Here is a 25,219-nt window from a genome sequence, read left to right on the forward strand (position 1 = left end):
CTGATATAAGGTTTCTTAAGAAAATTGAGATTGTTTAATGGGGGTAGGCTGCCTGTAACCTTAAATATTGGGTCCTGAAACCAGTGAGATCTCTGGGAGCCAGCCATTCTTTTTAAAACCAGATATAACCCACCTTTATGTGTAAGATTGGGGAAGGTGTAACTCACCTTCTGCTTTATTTCCTTATTTTCCCCTTTCTGTTGCCCATACTTCTCTAACACACCGTTACACCGGCTTGAGAAATGAGTTTTGAGAAGAGGGGTGCAGGTTGCGTGTTCGATATGCTGCTTCCCAGCTGGTTGCTCGGGAGAAGACTCTTCGCCTCTGGGTCGGCAGCTCCTCCCATCCCCTCTTCCTGGCTCCAGACGCCTTGGCGTCAACCAAAACATCTGCAGAACTTCCAGCAGGGAACAGCGAGGGGAGCTTGGGCTGCTTGCTGCCCTGATTATCTTCTACCCCGTTGTTTTTTTCCACCTCGATTATTAACAAGGGGAGGGAAAATCAGCTGTCAGGGTGGAAGAACAATTTGTAATTAATTCCCTTCTCGTGTAATTGGGGCGCAGCCTGAGTGAGGTTACCTCGGCGTTCCTGGAGTTTGGGTTGGAAGGAACATCTCGCCGCCTCGTAGCAGAACCCAGCTTCCCCTTGCGGAAGTGAATTTTTATCCCTTGAACAGCTGCTTTTCAGGTCGGCGAACAGGCACGTGGTGCGTTTCAGACGCTTTCCCCGTGCTGTTCCGTCGAGCTTTCTACCTTCTGGTGAGGGATTAATTGTACAAGGGCCCTTCCCGCGGACTCTGAGCTTTCTGACGAAGGTGCGGCCAAGGAGCGAGGCCTTCTCGAGAGGCAGCTGGTGCTTGGGGCTCATCCAGCTTCTTGGACGCGGTTGGGGCTTTACGGTTGCAGTGTAACCGGGTCCTTTTACACTAAATGTCGCTGTGGGTTTGTGTTCTGAGTCAAAATCCTTGAGTTCGGTGCAGCTATAGAAATGCTGAGTGCTTGTGTACGTAGCATGAAGGTTTTGATGGCTCTGTGCTCCTCAGTAAACTCCAAAGATCTGATGACAATTAATTAGTCGTGCTAACTAAACCCCCTCCCCCTCGGACTGCTCGAAGCTGAGCAGGACGGACCTCGGTCTGTGATGATCTGCAGGACCAACCCAAGCAGCTCATCCCCGGAGCCGCTGCGGCCTCGGAGCGCCCCAGGAGAGGCGAGGAAGGGGAATCCGGAGAGGTCAGCGGGTGCGAAATCCCTTCTGCGCCAACTTCCCTGTAAATGCTTTCCCGGAACAAACTCTCTCTGAAGCAAGCTGCGGTCACGCAGAGTTGGCCGCAGCTCCTCCCGCGTGCTGGCTGCTGCCAGGGCCGAGCTTTCGGACAGAGGTGCCGCACGTCTGGCCCTTGCTCGGTTTACGCCTGTCGCGATGGTTTTCGGATGCTGCCGCTTTTCCCCAAGGAAAGGCGAGCCCAATTGTCGCTTTGGCTTGCTTCCCTCCACGCTCCCCGTGCATCTGCTGGCTCTATCCCGCCTTGATTTGTTGGAGAACGTGCAGTTAAGCGCCACAATTCAAATTTATGCCGTTCAGCATAAATAAGGATGGTTTCTTTTCCCCAGAGCACCCTTATGTCTGCTACGGCTGCTGCAATCTCCTCGGTGGTGGCCCTGGCTCTGAGGCTGGCAGCAGATTTAACTCTTATTTTCTGATTGTTTAGCCAAGATCTCAGTTCCTGCTAATGCTCTTGGGTATTTTATCATGTTAGTTAATGATTATAAGAGTTATAATCACCTGCACTCCTCTGACTCCTTCCTGATCATCCCTGTACCCAGCACAGCTTGCTGCTCTTCTCTAAAATGGTATTTTTGTAGGGGCTGAAACAAGAAGGACCCAGGGAAGAGATTGCAGGAAAAATCTGGGGAAATAAATTGTGGGAGGCTTTGAGACAAGCGTTGGGGTGGTTTCGGAGCAGGCAGCCCCGTCTCCTGGTGGGATTTCCTGCGGATGCACCCAGCCTCGTAGCTCTGATACCTTTGGTGGTCTCTGAGGCCCTGGGGACCATCTCAGGGCAAGGAGCTTGGAGGTGCTGGAGCTCCCTGGGATATCTATTAGTCATCAGCAATTAAGGACAGCTGGTAGGACTTGTTTCTGTGGTGTTAGGTGTAGAAAGTTACTGATAATGCAGCACAGCTGTGCTGATTTAACTCCTTATTCAGACTGTGAAGTTGCCAACAGCTTCATGTTCATTTATTTTAATTATTTTAGATGAGAAACACATGAACAAGACTTTAAATGCTATTAAATTAAGGCCTTCCCTCGAGAATATATCACCCAGAGCATCGTTTCCTAGTCTGAATGTTTCCAGGCTAGCAATCTAGATGCAATCTGGAAGTATTTCCCCAAGGTATGGAAATAGTTGTAGTAGGATTCTGTGAGGCTCCAATCAAGGTGCTGCAATGGCTACTCGCTGTTAACACAGGCCTTAAATCCTCCCCGTTTCCCTTCTAGAATGGGGAAATTGATTGATCTCGGCTCTAACACATGGCTGCTGGGACAAATTCCAGATCTGGGGGGGGGGTGTGTGTGTGTAAAGATTTCCTTTAGGTGCCACCAATCCATCTTCCACATCCTCCAGAAGCAGCTTGGGCGTTTGTCTGGCCCTTCCGTCTGAAATTGTTGGACTTCGCTTTGTTCGGTTCTGCATTCCCCGGGATTTTTTCCTAATTCTCTTAAAAAAAACGGTTGTCAGCCTCTACTTGGGCCATTCTGGCATCTGAGAGGGATGGAAGAAACCCTCTCTGCTCTTGGAGCTTTTCTTCCCCCCCCTCAAATGATCTCACGACGCTTCTGCTCCTGCTCCGCCGCCTCCATCGCGTTTCCCAGGCGTCGCGGCCGCGCACTGGGACCGTCAAACGACATCGCCCGGCGGCAGCAGCGCAAACGGGACAAGGTTGTTCGTCGCACGGCTGGAAACCGTGGCATTTCTGGGGTTAAGTGGATTAAAATTAAGAATAAGCAGGAAAAAAACAATGGAGGAGCAACCCGTGTGGCCACGCCCCACAACGGGGATATTTTGGGGGGAGCGGCGTTACGCCCTCGCCGTGTTTTTCCCTGCCGAAGGACAGATGATGACCTGACGGTTTTACTCCACCACCACTCCACGCCGAGCCGTGGTTGTTCCGGGAATTTCCTGCTTCTCCTATGGGAATAAGAAGATTTTTCTGTTTTTCTCCTTGCTCCACTTATTTTTTGTTCTTTCAGGCTCCGTTGAGCGAACCTGGCTGGAGTTCGAGGGTTGCTCCTCGCAATGAGTAGGTTCAGTTTCTACCAGGCAGGGGTGAGATGTTGCGATCCTTCATCCTTTACATAATTTATCACGATTTTGTTCATAATCTGACACAAAAGTCTTTGGGTAGTAAAAGAATGAAAGGGGTCTGGAAAAGGACGCGGCTTGAGGAACGCAGAGCTTGAGGAACCCCACGGATGCTTTTGGACTGTAGCCGGCCTCTCCTCGCCCATTTGCCGCTACTTTTAAGCGGCTTTAACCAGTTTTGGGGGCAAAACCCGAGGAAAAAGCCACCGTCTCGTTGGGCTGAAGCCGCCGCTCCTCAGGCCGCGTGCTGAGGGGTGCGCAGCCGGCTTTGGGGATCCTCCGGCTGCGTGAGGTGAGGGGCTGGGGGGGGGGGGGGGGGCGATGGCCCTTGGGCTGTGGACGGAGGACGCCATTGCTGAGGGGGTCGGGTGACGGCTTTCAGGGAGGCACCAGGCCCACGGGCTCCATGGCGACCCTCGCCGCCCCCATAATACACAGTAGGCGGGGGAGCCGCGTGCCGCCGGCCAATCAGGAGTGGGTATGGCTGTGATTGACAAGAGGAAGGCAAATAGGATCGGGGACTCGATGCCGGCAGGGGCTCGCTAGCCAGTGGGAGAGGAGGAGGGGCGCTGCTGGAGCGCGGCCAATGGAGAGCTTCGTGGGCTGGCCAGAGCGGCGGCAGGACCCAATGGGCGGTGGGCGCGGCGCGCCTGCGCAGCGGGCGCTCGGGCGGGCAGTGCGGCGCCGCTGGCCGGAGGCGGAGGGGAGCGATGGAGCAGGGATACGGCGGTAGGTGCGGGGCGGCCGCGGGGCCCGGCTCTTCCCCTCTTCCGGTACAGCGGCCCGGTCCTTCCGCCGCTTCAGCGCGGCTCCCCGCGGCGGCTGCGACCGGTGGGGGGCCGGGGGGGATTGTCAGCCCCTGCGGGAGGTGTTGTGCCCGCCTCCCGTGAGGGGGCGCCATCTGTGATTGGCTGAGCGTCGCGTCGCTCCACGCTAGGGCGCCGCCGATTGGTGGGTGGGGGGCTGTTGCCCCCTTAGCGCCCCCCCGCACCCCGGCCGGAGGGGGGCGGAAATGGAGCCGGTCCCATTTCTGAAGACGACACAAAATGGCGGCCGCGCGGCCACGCCCCCCGCCGCGTGCATCCCGGTCCTTCTTCTCCCCCCTTCCTTCTTCCTCCGGTTGCGACTTCCCTGGGGGTTCCCCACCGCTTCGGGGGGGTCCCTGGCGGGGTCAGCTGCGGCGTCCCCTCATAGCCAGGCAGGGGATCCGCTGAGCACCCCCCCGGGCACCGGCTTCGCCCCCTGAAATCCCCCCCCCCCCCCCCCCGCGTTACCCCCGGGACAAGCGGCTCCCTGAGGAGCGGGGCCCGGCCCGGGCAGCTGTCACAACCCTAAACCCCGCCCTAACGAGCGTCCCCCTCGCCTACCCGCCCTGGACTGCCCGCCTCAAGCCCTCCCACTGTGTCTTTGCCCTCCCTGAGGTGTTTTCTTCCTCTCCGGTATAACCACAACCGGTAAAAAGGTCTCAAGCACAGCGCTAAGGAAGCAGGTGAGCAGCATCGAAACGGTGGGGAGAGGCTGTTAACGTCGTTCGGGTTTGTTTGGCGGCGCTGGGGAAGTGATTTGTGAGGGGGGAAGTACCCGTCCGGCTTCATCAAAGCGTCAAACGGCATTGAGTTCGTTAGCGTCGACACGCTCTTCCTGCTTCTGCTGGTGTTTAAAGTCTTTCAACTGCGAAACAAGGCTCCCGGAAAGAAAATGGCCACAATGGCAGTTTAACAGGTGAATCTCGGTGGTTTGAAGCTCTGCGGTGAAGTTTATGTGGATGTGAGGTGGTGATGGCGTAGGTAAATGCTCCCTGATCTGAGCCCGAAGCAGCCCGAGAGCCCGCATCCTCTCCCCGCTGCGCCTGTTTTGAGCCCTCCGTCCCCTTCGCACTGTGAATTCACTCCTCACTTCGCTTGTGCTCGCGTTCAGGGACGCGAAGGTCCCGTGAGGGTGATTTTTAACTCGCTGTTGGGAACACTTCCTTGGTTTTCACAACATAATGACGACTGCGGCGAGGTTTGATAAATAACACAGCAGCGATGCCGTTTCTGCCTGTGTTGTGTCAAGTTGCTGATGGCCTGTGCGTGGCTTTTTCTGCAGAGATGGTTCGTAATTCATCCCGCCATGGTGTTGATGCGGACTGGTTGACAAGTTGCTCTTTGCGGGTTTCCCCTGTCTCCGCTTGCGGCTTGGTGGTGAGCTGATGCCCGGCATTGTGCTTTTAGGTGCTTTTGAAGTGGTTTTTCAGTTCTTTGGGCATAAAAATGAGGTGAGAAACCGGGTCATGATTAAAAACACCCTAAGTATGTGTTGAATCATCCTGGTTTCTCTCTAGGGACAACTGAGGGAGTCCAGATAAACAACTCAGGAGAGTTTAGGCAGCTAAAAGCTATTTCTGAGAAAGATTTTGTTGGATTTGTGGTGTTAACGGGCTGCCAAAGGGCTGGGATCTTCCCTTCACCTTGCAGAACTCTTAATAGATTAGAACCACCGGATGTCTTGCAGCTTTAGAGAAATTTTGTCATGTATTTTTACCATCATGTGGTATAAAAATGAATGAGGTCTTGCAGTTGTTGCATATTTGGGGTTCTATAAATAAACCTCAGGTGTGACTGGTCCAGCTGAGAAGCAGCCCCTTTATTTTTAATTGTCTGCGTGCTGAGAGTCGCACGGTTCCACACGAGTGGGTTTTTGAGGAGAGCGTCTGTTAGTGTTGAGCCTTACGCAGGAGCATGTGATACATAGATTTAATTGAAATACTTTGTTATTCCAGCAGAGGATAAACTTTATTTTCCCCATGGAATAAAGTCTGTCGGGAGAACCTTGGACCTCTGCTTTGGGAAGGAATTGGCTCCTGGGCCCCAGCTTTTTTCCTGTGGGTGTTAAGCTTAACTTCTCAGCGCTTCACATAGACTGACAAATCCCTGAACGTTGCTCCGTCGTCTCTGGATTTGCGCTCCGCTTGTACCCGTATGTGGAGAAAAATGATTCCCAAGCATTTCCCCGCCGGCAAAGGGAGTGCTGTCTTGGGAATCAGCTGGGAACCAGGACACACGGTACGCTCAGCTCAGTAAAATTCACAGCTTGGTGCCTTCTCAGTTGTTTTTTTCCTGCTCTGCATTTCATTTTGTGTTTATTTTCCCAAGAGAAGGCGGCGATGATTTACTCCACTGAGTTTTTCCCTCCTGGGAATGCTTAAAGACGTGCTGCGCTGCTGCAGAGCTGATGGATACAACCTCTGCTGGCTGGTACCGAGTCATTAATACCCGAGTGTCTCATCTAGTGGGTTTTTTACATAATATTTAGTTTCAGAATGAGACGTTGAACTCTTAATGACCGTGTTCGTAAGTTGTGCCGAAAGCTTGAGGTTTTTGCTCTGAAATCTTGAGGTCTTTGCTTAACCCAGATTTCTTTGTAGCTTGAAAGAATATGATAATCCTGGAAATACCTGTGTGAACATGCTGTGCCCTACGTCTCAGCAAGCCAAACGCCAACATATACACACGGAACGTAAAATCGGGGAGCTTTATCCTGTAGAATCAGGAGGTACAAAGAGATGGGGCTCTCTTTGGCTGAAAAGCGCCGCATTTTGGGCCAAGGAGCCTCTTTTCTCCTCAAGCTTTTGTGCTGAGGCCAGACTGTTTCTGCCTCTTGAGCTGTCCGTACCTGAGGATTAATCAAATACGGCTTAAAAATCAAGAGAGGAGCTTGCTTTTGATCTGACGTCTGCGTGCGGTCGAAAGCGCGACGGCTGCTGCTATTTCTGGTGTCGTCGGGTGAGGAACCGAGCGACCTGCCCAGAGGAAAGGTTCCCTGTGCTGACCTCGCTTTCTGTTCCTGGTTTTTTGTCTGGCTACGAATGTGCCTGGAGGCAGGCGTTGAGCTGGGATGGTGCCTGTGACAACCGGGGGTTCGGTGCCACCTGGCATCGCTCAAAACGATCGCGTGCGCTCAACAGTTTGCTCACAAGAGGCGAGTTAACGTGCTGGAGGAGGGAGCGCTAAAACCGAGCTGTGGGTTTAAACGCCGGCTTCGAGGTGGCCGCAGCCGATGGCTCAGAGGTTGGTCCTTAATTTCCGTGCTCTGACCCAATCGTCCCCGCCGGCAGCTGGAAAACCGCGTCCCAGCACCATCCTGCTCCCGCAGGGAAGTGAAGCGGAAGGGCGAACGGCTCGACCTCAAAATGCCAACGATGGGAAAGGAAATCGGTGGCTAATAAGGCTCCGATTCGAAAAGGCGCTTACGTGTTGCGGTTCCTGTTTTGCTGGTGCAGCAGTTTCCGTGCGAGTTCAAAAATCCGGCGGTAACCGTTCCGCCCACGATTTCTTTAAGTTCTGTGTGTTTTAAGGTGATTGTCCACCAAAAATATAAAGTCGTTAAGAGGGAGAAGTGTCCTCTGCATCCTTGGTGGGTGTTCGACAGGGTTGTGCGCGGAGATGGGGGCAGCAGGAGAAAATTTTTGTAGAAAGAGTTCTGGAAAAGTAAATGTTTTTCAAAATTGCAGGTTGTTGACAAAAACTTTGGAAAAGGGGAGGTTGCCTCCAAAAAAGAAAAGCTTTGGAAAATTGGGGGCGGGGGGTTGCCTCCAGAAAAGAAAAGGTTTGGAAAATTGGTGGGGGGGTTGCCTCCAAAAGAGAAAAGCTTTGGAAAATGAGGAGGGGGGTGCCTCCAAAAAAGAAAAGCTTTGGAAAATGAGGGGCGGGGGGGTTTGCCTCCAAAAAACATAAGGTTTGGAAAATGGGGGGGGGGGGGGGTGCCTCCAAAAAAGAAAAACTTTGGAAAATGAGGGGGGGGGCTGCCTCCGGAAAACGTGAAGGCGTCGCAAAATCGCGGGCTGCTGCCAAAACCAGAAAAGTTTTGGAAAACTGGGTGGGGGCTATCTCCAAAAGTAAAGGAGTTTTGGAAAGTTGGGGGCTGTCTCCAGAAATAGAAAAGTTTGGCAAAATGTGGGGCTGCCTTGGAAGACAGAAGAACTTCACAAAATTGGAGGCTGCCTCCAAAAATAGAGAGGTTTGGCAGAATCGTGGACCTCCTCCAGAAATCCAGAAGTTTTGCGGAACTGGGGGCTGCCACCAAAAAAAGGAAAGCTTTGCAAAATGAGGGGCTGTTGCCAAAAAGGAAAAGTGATTTTGCAGAATCGGGGGCTGTCTCCCGAAAAGAAAAAGTTTTGCGAAATTGAGGGTGAATTCCAGAAATACAAAAAGCTGCGCAAAATTGGTGGCCACCTCCGGAAGCAGAAAATCTTTGCAAAATTGGTGTCGAAGGTGCAGAAAAGCAACCTGAACCTTAAAAGGAGAGAGGAAGCGTGTGTGATTTTTTTTGGCTTGTGCAGCCTCTTCCTCAGCTCGGGAGCGTTTGGAGGGGGGTGAGGGTGCGAAGGGGAAGGGAAACTGCAGCTCAAGGGGGTGAAGGCAAGGCCAGCACAGAAACGGGGAGAAGTTTGGGGTGATACAGCGGGTATTGAAATAATTTGGATCCGTAGGAAGCCGGGCATCGGTAGTTCTGCTTGTGGGCCAGCTTATTTTTCTGATCAGAATAATAAATACAGATAAAAAAATTCGTTTTCCTGCAGAGAAGCGGCAGCCAAGACTCCGGGAAACATTTCCAGCAAAAGACCCAGGGCATTGCTTTTGGTTTCAACATTTGATTTAGATTTCGTTGCAGCACGGAGCTTATTTATCTGATGCCCTTTGAGCCAATGGAGGCGTTTGCTGAGCTCTCTGTGGTGCTGGGGATGCTGATTGCAGCCTGGAAACTTTGGAAAAGGTTTAAAACGGGGAGATAATTGATTTTTGAGGAGGAAAAATCGCTGCTGTGAAGTAAAAGAGCCGGTGAAGTCGTAGTGGGAGCTGCTGCGTGTTGTGGCCCTTCACTTCTTCGTCCACCTGGGCGAAGGCTTCATCCTGCTGCTGTTTTGGGAGAGACCAGACTGAAGCCACCTCGTTAGCGGGAATCTTGCAATTAGTGCTGAGAAGCAGAGGGAGATCAATTTGTTTTGGTGGCTTGTGTGATAGCGGTACTCGCCTGGGGTCACGTATGAGGATATCCAATATTCCCCAGGAAAAGGGCCGCTTCTGCTTGCGTAACACAATGGAAACATCCGTTACGATGCCGGTTCGGTTCTTTGGGTGATTTATCCGGCACGTTTTCTCCTGCCTAAACGCAGCTTTGCGCCGTCGTTCCGCTAAGCACCCCTTCAAACTGGTTTCCCTTTCAAAACACAGTGGGGTTTTTTTTTGAATCCAAAACATCTCGTTGACATTTAGATTGTTGAATCAATCAGAAATAAAGCATCGGACGAGCTTTGGGGGTGTTTCCCAAACAGTAAGAAGCACAAGTGCAGCTGTAATTAAAGACTTTACTGGTTCTCGAGTCAGTGAAGGGCAGAAATAAACCCCGCGGTAGGAGCGGAGGCGATCCTCCTAACGGCTCCGTTCTTTTTCTTCCAGGTTATGGCTCATGGAATACTGGGGCCGCCAACACTCAAGGTGAGTTTTGCGTCTCTCAGAATAGATCCAGGGAATGGCGATTTTAGAATCAAACTGATTTTTCCTTATTTCTAGCCAGATTAATGTGAGATAGAAACAGTTTTCCCAGCCTTTCTTCTCCTCTACCTCTTGTTGTGACTTTCTACTTACTTTTCTGTAAAAGCTTCCTCCATGATGCCGTGATACCCTCCAATTCCCAGTGTCATGTACTGGAGGAACCGGGCGCGACCTCGCGTATAATTGAGCAAGCGCTTTGCTGTATCTCTGAGATTTATTAGCGCTGCAAAACGAAGCGTGTCCCGGGGTCTTTGTGAGTTTGGGCTCTCTCCTTCGAACGCCTTTCCAGCCTGAACAGTAAAAGCAGCGAGGCGCTCCTGAAAGCGACGTCACAACGAGCATTGCTGCTTTTGCTGTGGTTTTCCTGCTACCTGAGGGTTTTGGTGGCATCATTTGAGTTGTTTTCAAGTGCAAATGTATGAAAATGTTTCCAAAAATGTATAAAAAAAGTATCTATTATTGATTTCATTTTCATAATTAGAGCTCTTGGAAGTCCCAGCTTCTTTCTTTCCCATTCTGTGCAAAAGGATCCGTCATTTTTACCAGCAATTAAGCTGAATTACATCTATTTAGTCTCTGAACTTTTAACTTTGTTGTTTTTGAAGCTGAAACTCTCTTCTCTGTCCCTTTCAGGTACATACGGGACGAACGCGACGAGTTGGCAAGGTACGTGCTGCAAAACCCTCCTCAGGGGTGCCCTGCTCAGTCTCTCGAGTCGGCTGCGGCGAGCGGAGCTGTTTTCCAGCTCGTGAAGTGCCTCTGTTGGAAGCCGGTGTGACGCACGCAAGGCCGTGCTCTTAAACCATGCCTCCTCACCGATTCGTTTATTTATTTGTACCTTTTACCTTTTTTTTTTCTTGCCAGGGGAGCAGCTCTGTCCTGATGATTCCTTAAAACAGAATAATTAGCTCCTGGATGAGAAAAGTTTATTTATTTTACCTCTTTGGTTCTGGTTTGATCTGGGACAGCCACGTGTGTGGATTAATAAATTGATTTTACTGAGGTTATATAATTTTTTTTCTCAAAACCCAAGGTTTGCCCTTGTAATTCTGGCAGCTTGGTGGCACACAAATGCAGTTCTCCACATGCAGGCTGGCACTTCCCTTATAAACCGTGATTTGCTTTCGCTAATAAACTTTTCCTCTCGGAGCAGTTAGTTAATTAGCCTTGATTTGGATCGTATGGCTGTTGTAAGCTGGCCTTAACGCATTCCCAAGAAAAAGCCTGAGATTCTTTTGTAGAGTATTATTTCTCACAATATAAAATTGAATGCTGCGCATTGGGATGCGGATTCAAAGCTCCCAGCTCAAGCCGTTGGTGAAAACAAGGGGTTTTTTTCTTCTATTATTTCTCTTTTTTTGTAAAGCCTGGACGCCACCATGAAGTACTCGCGCCCCGTTGTGCTGGGCATTGTGCCGATGCAGAGCAGAAAGGCTGTTCCTGCTCCGGAGAGCTGATAATCTCAATAAAAACAGAAGTCACGGGCAGATGGGGGAATACAAAGACACAGCGAGGCCGTGCCGGTCAGCACAGCCAGCAGCGGCACGCCGGCAGTCCGAGCGATGTCAATTCTATCGCAGACGTCACGGAAAAGGAGAATTAAGAGGGATTATTACGGCGGTTGCTTTACGAGAGCCTCAGAACTGACAGAGCGAAGGCTTTGGCGGGTCGGGAGCAGCGAGAGGAAGCTCGCTGCGGGGCTCGTGGTACGTGTCGCTGCCGGAGCGACACCGGGTTCATGCTGGGGCCGGAGAGCTGCGACGAAGATGGCCGGGAGCACATGCGCATCCCTCCGTCCGAATCTCGGGATCGCCGGAAGCGTCGGGAGCTTCACAAGCGTGGCCGCAGTGGTTTTTCCACCGCGCTGTGGTGTCTTGCCGCAAGGCGCTCTTTGAATACGACTCCCTGATTTGAATTTCTGATTAATTTATTTCATCGTGGCCCTTTTTGGCTGGGCATGGGGCCATGTGCCCGGCAGCGCATCCGCTTTTGGTTTTCTTGTGTCATTTTGTGTGCAAAGTAGACGGCTTGGGGTCTGGTTCAGAAATTGTGAGTATAACCGGTGGCGCTCTGTTTCTGCAGTTAAAATCGCCCACAGGAGGAAGGTCCTTACGATTTTAGGGTTGGGGAACAAGGATCTTTGATATTTCTCACTTTAAGAAACCAGATTTCTTTTAAAGGAGGTAAAAGCCAGCTGCAGACTCGCCTGGTAGGGTCCACCCGCATCTAAACTCTTCCTCCAAGTACCTGTGTCTTCATAATACCGTATTAATATCGGTTTTTATTTCCCTTCCCATCCAGGCTATGAAGGCTACGACTATTACAACACCCAAACCACCGGCGCTAATACAGCGGCCACGTACAACTACGCCGCTGGCACCTCCAGCAGCTGGGAAACCCCCAAACCGTCGGACATGAGCATGAACGCCGACGTCAACGCCGCCATGCCCGGCGCCTCGTACGGCGCCGAGTCTTCGGCGAACGAGAACTCGGATTCCATCATCGCCAAAATCAACCAGCGTTTGGATATGCTGTCGAAGGAGGGCAGTGGCGGGACAGGGGAGGGGATGGAAGACCAGGAGAGGTGACTGTTCCACTTCTTTTTTATTTTGAATAGTAAAAACATAACGGCTTTTAATCAGTATAAGTTGAGATTAAGCTTTTCTAATTGCATAGGCACGATCCAGCGTTTGTTCCCTGGAAAACAGGTTTAATTACTTATTTTTTACCTGTCCTCATATGCATGTACACGCATACACATACGTATTTTTTATATATAGATTTGAAACATACCAAACTTGCTGTACACATCAAGCGTTTAAAGCGACTACTGGTGTCGGTGAATTCCTAGATTTTACAGACTTTTATTTCTAGTTTTTAGGTTTTTTAATTTTTTTTTCCCCTCTGCGTCTTTTTTTCTTCACAGCTGCCCAGTAATTATGTTGGTTTTATCTCCTGCTGGGTTAAATTGTGCCAGTCTGGAGAGTTGTTTCGTATCTGTGCGTATTTTGCTGCTGAAATGTCATACGGATCTTGGCAAGAGTTAGTGAACAAATGAAGTTTTGCCTCTTTTTTTTTTGCCGTTTGACGCTCGCTGCTGTGCTCAGACGAGATGCTGAGGGGTTTATCTGCATTAATTCACACCCGGAGGCGCAGCTACGAGACAGCGAGAAGCAGCTTTTACCTTGGGAAGCTTTGGGGGTCTGCTTTTCCACTGGCAAAAAGTAAATCAGAGTAGTTTAGTTCTATAAAGTTAGTGAAGTTGGACATCTCTGAGGAATTTCTGTTCAGATGCTTGTGCAATAAACCACGGTTCTTGCATATTTATCTATTTTCCCTGGAACTTAGGAAAAGGAGATGTGGGATACAGAAAGTTTAAGGGTTTAAAAACGGTTTTATTTGGTTTTCCTGGCCAAAACCACTTGGATTGGGATAAAAACGGGTGCCAACACCTGTAGGGTGTGTGGGAACGTTACGCTGGCTGCTGACTGTCGTCTCCTCCCGCGCAGCTCGTTCAGATTTGAGTCTTTCGATTCGTACGACTCGAGATCTTCGATGAACGACCGCGACATGTACCGATCCGGCTACGACTACGGAGACGTCGGAACCGATCGGAACGATTCATTCGGGAGCCAGTTCGACAACCGCAGGGATCAGTCTCGTAACCGAGGAAACAGCTACGGCCTGACGCGAGGCCGGGGTCAAAACCGCGTTCAAAACCGAGGACGTATGAACACTTTCAACCGCACCGACCACTTCATGCCCTCCTCCAGCTCCGAGCGCCTCTCGGCTCGTTGGAATGAGTTGAACTACATGGGTGGGCGTGGGATGGGGGGTGCTGGATCCAACAGGCTCCCTTCCCTCTTTTCCCAAGCCCTCGTTCCCGATTATGGTGACTACGGCGACTACGGAGATTACGGTGACTACGGCGACTATGGCGACTATGGAGATTACAGCGACTACGGAGATTATGGTGACTACGGCGACTATGACTATGGCATGATGGGGATGTCGGGCATGGGAGTGGGACGGTATGGGAATGTGCCGTACGGAATGGGGAGGCAACGAAACAGAGACAGGATGGGTACGGTGCCCTGGCACATGAACACGTTCACGGTAAGTCGTCACGGTCGGTTTTTTTTTTCCTTGTCGAGATTGCTTTTTGCTTGCCTCGGTGGGTAGGGAGTGCTTTGGAGAAGCACGCCTCTTAATTCACAGTGCTTCCACCGCAGAATAATTTAAATCTTCCTGTCACCGAGCTTGCACATACTCATTTCCACGTAAAATAGAGCCTCGGAATGCTTACCCCATCCCAAACCCGCTCTAGGGGTGCTAACCCAGCTATAAAACCCTTTTATAGCCAAAGACAAGCCTGCAGGGTCACAAGAATTTAAACTTTTTTAGGAGATGCAGCAGATGGGTGGAATACGTTGATTTTTAAGCTTTTTTTGGTGCCTTGAGTTGATTGGTAACGACTGATTTCTTCCCGCTTTAGCCCAAAAGAAGAGGTTTCCGAAACCGTTCCGGAGGGCGATCGGACGGTGAGGGAGGAGGACGCAAACGAAAACAGTCGCAAAGCGGCGACGAGCCGGACAGCAAACAGGTGAAGACCGACAGCGAAGGAGACGACACCGAGAACGGTACGAGCCCGTCTTCACCCCCTAATACCGGCCGTCTTCCCCCATTTTGAAGTGCTTTATCTTTCACCTGACTGATGCTTGTTACACTTCAAAGCTGCTGTATTTTTTCTGGTCGTTAGCGTTGTTGTGATGCTCCTGCAAACGCCCAGGGTTTATGATCTGTGGATTTTGGGGCAAAATTTAATGCCCGAGGTGAGCATCGTGAAAGTAAGGCCCGAGTTTGCAGCAGAGCCTGATGGGCAAAGAGAAACCAGTGAGTCTGGGACCTTCACTGGGGTTTTGAGCCGTGATCGCAGCACTTTGTGATTTATTAGGGACTCCCGGGAGTGTGGAGTGCGAGAAAAGACACACACACACCCCCACATACACACCCCCACCCCCAACACCAGCTAAATGATTTTTATTTTTGTTTTGTGGAGCAGATGAGGGTGAAGGAGAGGAAAAATCAGGAGATGACGCTGACAAAGGTGTAAGTAACTTCGTTTTTATCAGTTTTAGTGGCAAACATGGGAATATTTAAGCACTTGAGGAGTTTCCTCCGCTCTTTTGACCACGCTGAGGGTCGGAATATTTAAAATAACTCAGAAATGGCATTCTGAGCCCGTAAATTGTGAAAGAATTTGCTGCTCGTAATTTCCCCGTGCCCTTCAGCAGGGATTCCTGGCAGATGCGCTTGCACCAAGCTGCCTGAAAAGCATTTGTAGTGGAAGGGTCGGGACCCGACGCCTGTGCTTCTGCATCTGGCGAGGCTCGTTAGGGCCAGATTCCAATTAGTGGTTGGTTTGCCGGGTTGTGTGGGGATCGTTGCCGTTTGTGTTACTCGTGACTGCGTGTAACCTTCGGTGCGGTGTTCCTCGGAGCGGCGACCCGGCTCCTGAGCTTTTAAATTTTGAGAGGTGATACTTAGCGGCAAAATAGAACCCGATATACGGAAAACAACTAAACATTTATAAAAACGGACATTTAATCCCCAAATGACAGAACCCTCCGCCCGCTCTGCGCTCTGGGTGGACTGTGAAGCCTCCAAACCTCCGGAAATAACACTGGCGTCTTTTTGTCTTTCTCTTTTCCAGGAGAACGGGGAATTGGGATGATTTGGTGGAGGATGGTAGGGTTTTACCCATGGCCCGATGTGACTCCATCTGCCTTCCTTGGGACGCTACCCAGAGCTTGATTTTTTTTCGGTTAAAAGCCGATGCAGCTCCTGCCGTGAGCTGTTAACCAGTCCAGGGACCTGGCGCTGCCTGTCGTGGCACAGAAATGTTTCACAGTTTCATTTCTTTTGGGCTTCTCGGCGCGGATGGTTGCCGTCTGTACGGGTGGATATTGGATTTTAGTTTTGTCTTCCTGCCCTGCTGTGAGGACGACGGTCAGAGCAAAAACGCTATCAACTAAATAATTTTCAGCGGAGACTTCAGTCACTGGGCTAAACCCTGTTTTCTTTTGATTGTTTTCAAATACATGGGAATTATCAAGGTGTATTAGAACACCAATTTAAAAAACCACGTGGTTTAAAGTAGCTGAAGCCACTTCAGCTGGTTTGGGATTGTGATTTTCGGTGCCGACACATCAACCCCCGGCACACTGTGCCTCCTGTGTTCGAGTGACTCGGGGGAAACCACGGGCAGGACTTTTGTTGCCAGTTTTAGGTTGTTTTCTGGATTGAAACCATCGTTGGATGTGAAAATTCTCATTTAAGCCTTCCTCTCCAGGCTGAAAACCTTGCACCTGAGGCTGTCGGACCTCTGACTTGGCTTTCTACCCTCAAAACACCACAGATAAAATTTTTGCTTTTCCCAAGAATTATCAAGGCTATTGGGAAAGCGACGTGAGGAATATATCCAAAACTGTCCAAGAGAAGCAGAACTGCTACTGGAGTGCTGCTAGCGTCCCTGCTGTCTTTTGTTCCTTAACCTTCTTGAGGAGCTTTCTCAGCCTAATGAAAAATAGATGAATGGGGGGAAAAAACGAGAAGCAGCGGCTCCTCCCGAGGCAGGGAGACGAGAGGTGTCTTTGCATCATAAAAGCAGGGACTCTTGCCACTAACGGCGTGTCCTGTGAAGACTTGGAGTTGCTGGGAAGCTGGAGGAGAGGAGGGTTTGGGTTTTACACTAAGAAAGAAGAGACTTTGGAAAGAGGCTGCTGCTTCCCTACGGTTGGAAGCTGGCGTGGGAGAGGGAGGGCTTGCAGAGACCGAAAGGAATCGTGACTTCCTGAAGCTGACAGTAAAGAGGAAACCGAGGGATTTGGATCCCAAAATACCTCAGCCGGCAAAGCGGGTGCTTGGGAACGCACTGATTCTGATTTATTTTTTGTTTTCCTCCCCCAGCATCTGGAGATGGCTGCGAAGATGACGACGAGGAGGTGAAGAAGAAGAGGGAGAAGCAGCGGAGAAGAGATCGGATGCGCGATCGGGCTATGGACAGGTGAGGAAACCGATGAGCCAGTCCGTTCCCAGCACTTGGGCAGCTAATCCTGACCGAGAATATTCCTCTCCCACTAACGCGGGAGAGATCTGAAGTACTGGGGGTGAGGGTTTGGGGCCTGCACTCTGATTTCAGCAGGATTTTTTTCCCCTTTTTATGTGTTTTAGGACTGTTTTAAGATGAGGAGAATGCTGTGGTGTTTAATGAGCAGATCAGTGTAGAGTTATAAATTCAGAAGGCTGCTTGAAGTGGCTGTTAATGCAGCCTTGCTGTTAAAATAATACCAGAAGTGATCTAAAGACAGACTGAGCAGGGAAGGTGGCACCAGTGTTTCTGTATCTCGGGGCTTTCCCACACCAGGGAGAGGATTTTCATGTTGGAGAGTGCCGATTCACCTGCCGCCCTATGAATTTCTCCAGTTGCTTTTAAACTTGTGCAGGATTTTAGTGGCTGATCCCGTAGCATAAAGTTTTCTGGAGAAGTAGGTGCTGTTTGATCCGGGCAGGTTCTGCAGGGATTAGAAAGGTCCATGACAAAGTAAAATTGTCTGAGGCAGCACTTGGAAAAAACCAAGAGGTGGAAAACTACAGCGGGGCAGTAACGCTCTCGTCGTCTGGATGTTCTCGTTAAGCTCAGGTCGTTCCTCATTTGCGGTACCGTTGCTCTGTTTAGAATCCAGTTTGCCTGCTCCGTCTGCAAGTTCCGCAGTTTTGAGGAAGAGGAGATTCAAAAACACCTCCAGAGCAAGTTTCACAAAGAGACCTTGCGATACATCGGGACCAAACTCCCGGATAAAACAGTCGAGTTTCTGCAGGTACGGGGCTTGCCCAGCCTTAGCTCAACCCTTCCCTGCCTCCGTGCTGGGCTTTCTGGGCTGGAGGGATTGGGGCTTTCTGGGCTGGAGGGATTGGGGTTTTCTGGGCTGGAGGGATTGGGGCTTTCTGGGCTGGAGGGATTGGGGCTTTCTGGGCTGGAGGGATTGGGGCTTTCTGGGCTGGAGGGATTGGGGCTTTCTGGGCTGGAGGGATTGGGGCTTTCTGGGCTTACCTGGAGGGTGGAAGGCGTTACAGACTCCTTCACATACAGCCCACTGCTTGGTTAGCTGGCATCACCGCTTGTTACCGCATCGCCCGATGCCGTTGGTTCGCGTGACGTGATTTCTCATGGCTTGTCGTGTTGGGAGGGGAAGTTAATTGTATAAATTTGAACACAAAGGCCAGAAATTCATTATTCCAGAGATCGTCTTCGCTGTCTACACATGTAGAGCTGAGGAAGGCGAAATAAGATCAGGGTGTTTTGTTTTCTCGATGACCGGTGTTTGTGTTTTGGGGGCCTTTTTTCAAGGATTTGGGGTCTCCCACAGGGAATCTGGTGGTGATGTGGGAGCAGGCTTCTGTCTGGTTCTTGCTCTGAATCCGCTTTGGATCTTTCCGACTCTTGCTCTGGTAGAAACGAGAGGCAAACACCCGCCTCGTCTAGTTAATTCACCAACCGCCGTCCTCCCTGCGGGTTTTCTCTGGAGAGCTCATTTCCCTGTTGAGCTGCTCGATCGTCTCGGCACATTGTGAGAAGGACAGCGAGGTTTGGTCCTCTTTTCTAGGAGTACATCGTCAACAGGAATAAGAAAATCGAGAAGCGGCGCCAGGAGCTGACTGAGAAAGAGGGCACAAAACAGAAGCCGGATCCTTTTAAGGGTAAGTGTCCCTTCTGCATCCGGAGACCGAGCGAGCGTGCAAGAAAACAAATTTTGCTCCCAAACAGGGACAACAGCACAAATGTGAAGGATTTGGGTAACTCAGGCTCGGGTTCAGGGTGGCTTTTTTGCGAACTTTGTGACGTAAATCATCTCGGTGGGGACGGGGGAATGCCCGTCCTCGCTGCAGCTCCTCAAGCCGCAGAGTCACGCGGCTCGTGCGATGTCAGAGATCCTAAAATCACGTCAACGGGGGAAAACCGGCAGGAATTGTTGATTTTTCTGGCTCTTCGGTTAACACACCTGGATCTTGTGTTCATCTTTAAAAGTGGCAAAGTTGATCTGTTGTAGCAACAGCATGATGGGCGGGGAAATTAACTGGGTCTGGCCAACGTGCGTGTCCCTGCTACAGCCCCTCAGTACTGGGAGCGACGAGTGGAGTTTAATTCAAAGCAGCACGTCGCCTATAAAATCTTGCAGGCAGAAAACCTGAGCCTAAGTAGAGAGGAGGAACGAACCCAGAGCCGGGGGAAGCACGAGCTGTTCCTTCCACCTTTTATTAAATAGATTTTTGGAGCGGCAGCCTGGTTTCAGCTCGGACCGAGGCACTCGGTCACTTTCCTCGTACCTCGGGCTGTTCTCCGCATTTCTCTCCCTCCGGCGCTGGGGTGCTGCGTCAGTACGATCTGTTTTACAGCAGAATAACTCCTCCCCATCTTAGAGCAACGCACGTGATTAAAAAAACAAAAATCTCTGAAAGCAGAACCTGGAAGGAATGTGGGTGCTGAATTAGCGCGTTGGCAGTGACGCGGGGTCGGTAGAGGGGGCGGAAAGGCAACGTTAACCGGCCCCGCCGTCTCCTTCGTTTGGGATTTTGGCTGACGTCTCGTCGCCGCTGTAGGTATTGGCCAGGAACACTTCTTCAAGAAGATCGAGGCGGCTCACTGCCTGGCGTGCGACATGTTAATTCCAGCGCAGAACCACCTTCTCCAGAGGCACCTGCGATCTGCCGATCACAACAGAAACCGCAGGGTGAGCAACTCCCCCCCCCTCGCTTCCCTTCGCTGCTCGGGGTTTATTTGCAGCTTCTAAAAAAACCTTTGCTGTGGGATTGCGCTACGAGATGAAGCCGCTGCCCGGGGACCTGCTGAGGGGTTGGGGGGCGCTTCCGGATGGGCTGCGCGGGGTTTGTTCTCCTGTGCGAGCGGATGAGAAGTGGGAGGTGAACAGAAAAAGTGATGTGAAAAGGGAGATCTGGCTTTTTCGTTCGCGCTGTGGGTACGTTGCCCGGGCGTGCTGCGTAAACGTGCGGACGAAACGCTTCCTCTTTCGAAACTTGCGGCGCTTGCTAGAAATTCAAATGAAAAATTGGCTTTGAGGGCGCCCGGGGAATTCATAAATTGAGGTGTAATTGATGTCTAAACGGGCCCAGGCAGGAGTGGGGCTTGGGATGTTGCAGGTGGAGACGGGGTGAGCCGCGGTCAGCGCCGCACCTCCCTCGCGGTGGGCTGCGTCTCCTCTGTCTTTGAGGTGAATGTCGCTGTCCTGGACATGATCTCGGGGTGGCTGGGGGAACGTTCCAGCTGCCGGCACAGAAACGCATCTTTCTCCAGGGCTCGTGTTAGCGGAAGAGATGCGGGTGCTCGCTCGCATCCGCTTTTGGCGATGTTTGCTGGGATCTGCGATGAGGCTTGCCGAGCCCTGCGGAGGAGGAGGGAATAGAAACTGGGAGCTAAACGCCTTGCTCAAACCCTTCCCCTTGTGAACTACCCCCACTGTTCGGTTCCTTTTCAGATGGCCGCAGAACAATTCAAGAAAACCAGCTTACATGTCGCCAAGAGCGTCCTGAATAACAAACACATCGTCAAGATGCTGGAAAAATACCTCAAGGTGAGTGAACGAGAAGAGGCAGCAACCCCTGCCCAGTTCCCGGAGCAGCACGGAGCCGCGTCTCGCTGTGCGCTGCGTGTCGGTGACGGGACGTCCTGCTGCGTACGGTGGGGAAGGAAGCGTAAGGTTCCACTCCGCTGCCTTTTTATCTCTAAATGTGGAGTCTGGTTTCTTTTCTCTGTAGGCGGTTTACCCACTTTGCGTGTTTTTGATCTGATGGAACTCGCAGACCGTACCTACTCTCGTTCCCAGGCGTGCGTAGATCAGTGACGGAACCGTCCGAAACGGAAATGTAATTAAAGAAAAACAAAATCACAAAAGGAACTTCAGTTCCCCAAAGCCACCCCTCGAGCTGTGGCCTTGGGAGGGGGACACCAGGTTTCCCCGCCCCCCGGCGCAGGGAAGCGAGTGTGTAGGTTGGGAAGCCCACCGGGATCGAATCCGACCCGGATGACTCCCGGCCCACTCGCTGACCCCGCGCTGAGCGAGGGAATTTTTACCCTGTATAAAGAGCCGGGCTCTGCGGCGCTCTCGGCAGCTCGACCGAATGACAGAGCACCCCAAGGCAGGGCGCGTCCGATTCCCGTGAGCTGAAACACCCTCGTTAGCCTCCCCCCCTCCCCCCTTTATTGTTTTTATTTTTTCCCCTCCTCTTCGCTTGGGAAGTGGCAGAGAACACCCCAGCCGATCTGCCGAGCCGAGACGGAGCACGAGGAGAGGTCAGGGTAGGGTTCGTTTAAGCCCAAACCAGCGTTCCGGAATTACAGAAAGAAGCCCGGAAGGCAAGCGCAGTCTTCAGAGCCACGGGGGTTAAGTCTGCTCCGGGCGGGACGGCCGCCGAGCGAGCCAGCCCGGGCAGTTCTGCCCGGCCTAAAGCGCCTGGCAGCATCCGCGGGTCCGGCGTGGGTTTAATGGGTGAGATCCACATCCGAGAGAGAGAGAGGAAAGGTCGCAACCTCCTCCGCCAGGCGAAGATGAAAAGAAGCGCTTTTGGCTACTTGCTTGTTCCCCGGGAATCCGGGAACAGCCCAGGATCCGGCAGGAGAGAACCCCTTGTTTGCAGACGGGGCAGGCAGATGCCCACGCACACCCCCCCGCCACGGGGGAGCCGATGTTTCCCCCGTCCCGCCGGCGTCATGGTTTTATTTTGGGTCTAAACCCGGACTGAGCTAGCTCTCGTCAAGCCCAGTCTCTGCTAAACTCTAGCAAAAAAACAAACCTAAAAATATAAAAACTGTGACTCCACCCTCTGGGTCCAGTGCAAAGAGACTTTGAGCCGGGAGTTTGTCGGCGTAGGATGGCCGTCTCTCCCCGTAAACCGGCCTCTCATACACGTTGAACAGGAGGGCGAGCTAAAAACCCTGCGGTACCCCACAGCAGAAAGAGAGAGCCCTCGGGGCGGACGAGGTGCAAACCTCTGGGATCTCTCAGCACAATTAAATTTAAAAATAATTAAAAAAAAAATAAAAAAAAAATCCCCAAAAGACCGGGACCACTCAAGTGCAACTCCGTCTACCCCTGCCAGGGTCCGCAGGCACGTCCACATCTCCTCATGATCAACGGTATCAAAGGCTGCCGGCAGATCTAAATGAGTCAGCACGGGCACCTGACCTTTGTCCATCGGCAGGAGGAGATCTTCGGATCCATCCCAGCACGGGCTCCGTATCATTCCCAAGGTGCAAAACCAGACTGTGAAAAGGGGTGGAGGAAAATCTGAGGATTCCAGGTAATGCCAAGAGCCGCCTCGCCATAAACGTCCTCGGCAAACCTTCCCCCAGAGAGGAAGGCCGGAGACGCAGGGCGATTAATTAAGCAAGACTTGGCCGCATCAAGAGATGATTTCTTGACCATGGGCCTTAACGATTCCTCCTCGGAGGGATGGCGGGACACCTCGCCCTTCCCAAGGGAAGCCGTGACAGTCTCCACCACGGGTGGACTTCACATCTCCCGGTAGATTTTACCGGCGATAACGGACGTTGGGGTCCAGATAGCGAGGTAGAGCCCGGTATTTTTTTGATATTCCGCGCTCCTCCGTGACCTCCGTAGGTCGCGATCCTCGGCCCGAGAAGATGGAACGTTGAGGTTTCTCCTCCACCTGCATGGATCTTCTCGCCTGGAGGCAGCCAACCTGGTCTGAACCTCTGATCGAGGCAGATGCTGACCTCAGGGTGGGGGGAAAAATCAAGGAGGAAGGGTCCAGAGAGCTTCCCCCCCCCTGCCCCCCCAACCTCCCGCTTTCTGAAAAAAATCGAACCTCTCCCCGCCCCGCCGTGGCTGATCAGATCTCAGGCGAGGTTTCTGCCGCCGTCGGCGTGCCGCCCTCCTTTCCTTCCCCTTTTCTCGCCGCGATGTCGTGGTGACCTGCGAGGAGGCGGCGGCGGGGGGAGATGGGGGGGGCAAAAAAAGGGAATCTCACGAAGCGCGGTTTGTCCTCGGATTGCAGCACGGGGGTGTGCGGGGCGTCTCCTCTCCGGCGAGGCTGTCGGGCGGCAGCACCCCTACTCTGCCCCTACGAGCGCTCGCCCCGCGCCTCCTAAGTCTGGGAACGCAGGCAGAGCTCCCCGTGAAGCGAGGGGGAGCGGGGCTGGGATCCGCTGCCGGCCCGGACGAAGGTAACGAGGTCAAAAAACCTTCCTCAAAACCCACTTCAAAAGCCAAAAATCCGGAGGGTCTGGCTGTCCCCAAGAGACCCCCCTCCTGCTAGGGCGCAGCACGGGTGCCAGGTTACGACCGCGTCTGGATTCCTCCACCCACCCCCCGCACCCCCCCAAAAAAATAAAGGCGAGGTGAAAACGTGGAAGCGTCGCCGCTCGTCCCAGCGCGGGGAAGGGGAATCCGGCCGCTGGCGGCTTGAAACCGGCGCCGGAAGGTTGAGGAATTCCTTGTGGATTTTAATCCTCTCGGTTAATCCCAAATTTCCTCCCGGGCAAGGAGCGGAGCCGAGCGATCCCGGCACGCTCTTGTGGCGACGCCGGCGCCGTTCGTCCGTAGCGGAGGGTCCGTCCCTGGTGCCCGCGATGCCACGTAGGAGTTTGGGTTTTTATTGATTTTTACCGATTCTTTCCACTTCTTCCCGGTGTGAGATCTTTTATTTTTATTTTCCTGGGGATCTTTTTATTATCCTGGGGTTCTTCTCTCGCTGCAAATCCTTTGGGATTTTCCACGTCGGATGGTTTGGGGGGTGGGATTTTTCCTCCCGCCGTTTTAAGAACCGTCTGTCGCCGAGCCGATTTTCGCTCGCCAAAAAACCCCCACGACCTCTCCCGCGGTTTCACAGCTGAGATTCCCTTGGCCTCGCCGCAGCTGGATAACTCCTCGTCTCTCCCCATCTCCTTTTTCCGCAGGGAGAAGACCCCTTCGTGGATGAAATCACGGATCAGGACGTGGATGAAGCTTTGGAAGGCGGAGATGGCACGGGGGAAGGAGCCACCGAAGCCGCTGCCGCGGTCGCCCAGGAAGGAGACGGAGGAACCGAGGAAGCGACGGAAGCTTCCGAAGAGTTTTCCAAACCTGAGGAATTTCTTAAAAATCTGGGTGGGGAGCAAGACCAGCCCCCCAAACCGCTGCTGATGCCCCCGTTCCTGCAAGACGACGAGCTGGAAGCCGAGGAGGTGATGTCGGAGGTGACGCCGGAAGCGACGGCCACGGCGCCTGCCGAAGCCACGGAGGAGCTGCCTGCGGTTCCTGAAAATCCCCAGGAATCGGCCGTTTCCCCCCAAAACAAAACTGAGGGTTGGGCAGGCAAGGAGGAGGAGGAGGAGGAGGAAAACAGCAGCGAGGCGGCAGCCGTGGCCGTCTGCGACGAAGAGGAGGAGGAGGAGGAGGAGGAAGAGGCTCCAGCGGCGGCTGCGGAGCCGCAGCTGGAATAACTGTGAATATTTGCGTGAAGGTGATGGTATAATCCCCGATTTTTTGATTTCATTTTTGAGCGCAGTGGCCAATTTTGGTTTTAATTAAGGGGAAGGGCCCGGCTGCTTTGTTCGTCTCGTTAACGATTCATTTCCGCTTCGTTTCTGCAAATTCTCCTTTTGTTTTAGGGCGAAGAGCGGAGGAAGCCGTCCCTTCCCCGAGAAACCCTCCAGCTGCGGCTCCGCCTGGGGGTTGGTTTTTGGGGGGAGGGAAGAATTTTAGAAAGAAAAAGGTTAAAAACAAAAAAACCCCAACAACAACAAAAAAGCTGAAGTTTGGAAAAATAATAAAAGCATCGATTCGATCCCGGCGGCTCTGGGGGTTTTAAACGCAGCGAAAACAGCGACGGGACGGAGCCATTGGCCTTCCCCCCATCCCTCGTCCTCCCTCACGCCTCTGATATTTAATTTAGGGAATTTTTATTTGCTTATTTCCCAAAAAGAGGGATTTTTCCTGGTGCGAGATGCGTTAATTTTCATCTCCGCCCGTAAGAATTTGGGTTTGTGATTCGTTTTTTTAAGCAGCAGCTTGATGATCTCGAGAAACCGGGCGGTGGTTGCCGCGGCGATTCACTCTGGGTGAAGAAAACGGCAAAGTTTTCCCCCAAAAATCCCTTTTCCGGCAGAATTTGCAGGTTGTGGCCTCCTCCGTCTCGAAACCCCGTTCCTAAAGGATTTGGGGAAGAAAAGGAGTAATGGTTTGGGGTTTGCCGGGGTGCAGCCGGTGAGGCTGGACAGGGAATAAACTCGCTTTTTCTAGGG

The 25,219-nt window shown here is 52.2% G+C and overlaps 1 protein-coding gene across 2 annotated transcripts; it reads left to right on the forward strand.

The window, feature by feature from the left end:
- The first annotated feature begins 4,012 nt into the window (after window positions 1-4,012).
- AKAP8 (A-kinase anchoring protein 8) lies at window positions 4,013-24,781 on the forward strand. 2 transcript variants are annotated; one of them, XM_075446051.1, is made up of 14 exons: window positions 4,013-4,096; window positions 9,805-9,843; window positions 10,534-10,566; window positions 12,202-12,484; window positions 13,410-14,016; window positions 14,396-14,540; window positions 14,963-15,007; window positions 16,870-16,966; window positions 17,639-17,780; window positions 18,567-18,660; window positions 19,561-19,691; window positions 20,454-20,549; window positions 23,894-24,438; window positions 24,587-24,781. In XM_075446051.1, exons 1-13 carry the CDS (start codon window positions 4,078-4,080, stop codon window positions 24,416-24,418), a joined length of 2,256 nt encoding a protein of 751 aa, XP_075302166.1. In that variant the 5' UTR covers window positions 4,013-4,077; the 3' UTR covers window positions 24,419-24,438; window positions 24,587-24,781. The 2 variants fall into 2 exon arrangements, with proteins under 2 accessions (XP_075302166.1, XP_075302165.1); XM_075446050.1 differs by having other exon boundaries at window positions 23,894-24,781.
- The last annotated feature ends 438 nt before the right edge of the window (window positions 24,782-25,219 follow it).

The sequence above is a fragment of the Opisthocomus hoazin genome, chromosome 35 (genome assembly GCF_030867145.1).
Source record: "Opisthocomus hoazin isolate bOpiHoa1 chromosome 35, bOpiHoa1.hap1, whole genome shotgun sequence".
NCBI lineage: Eukaryota > Metazoa > Chordata > Aves > Opisthocomiformes > Opisthocomidae > Opisthocomus > Opisthocomus hoazin.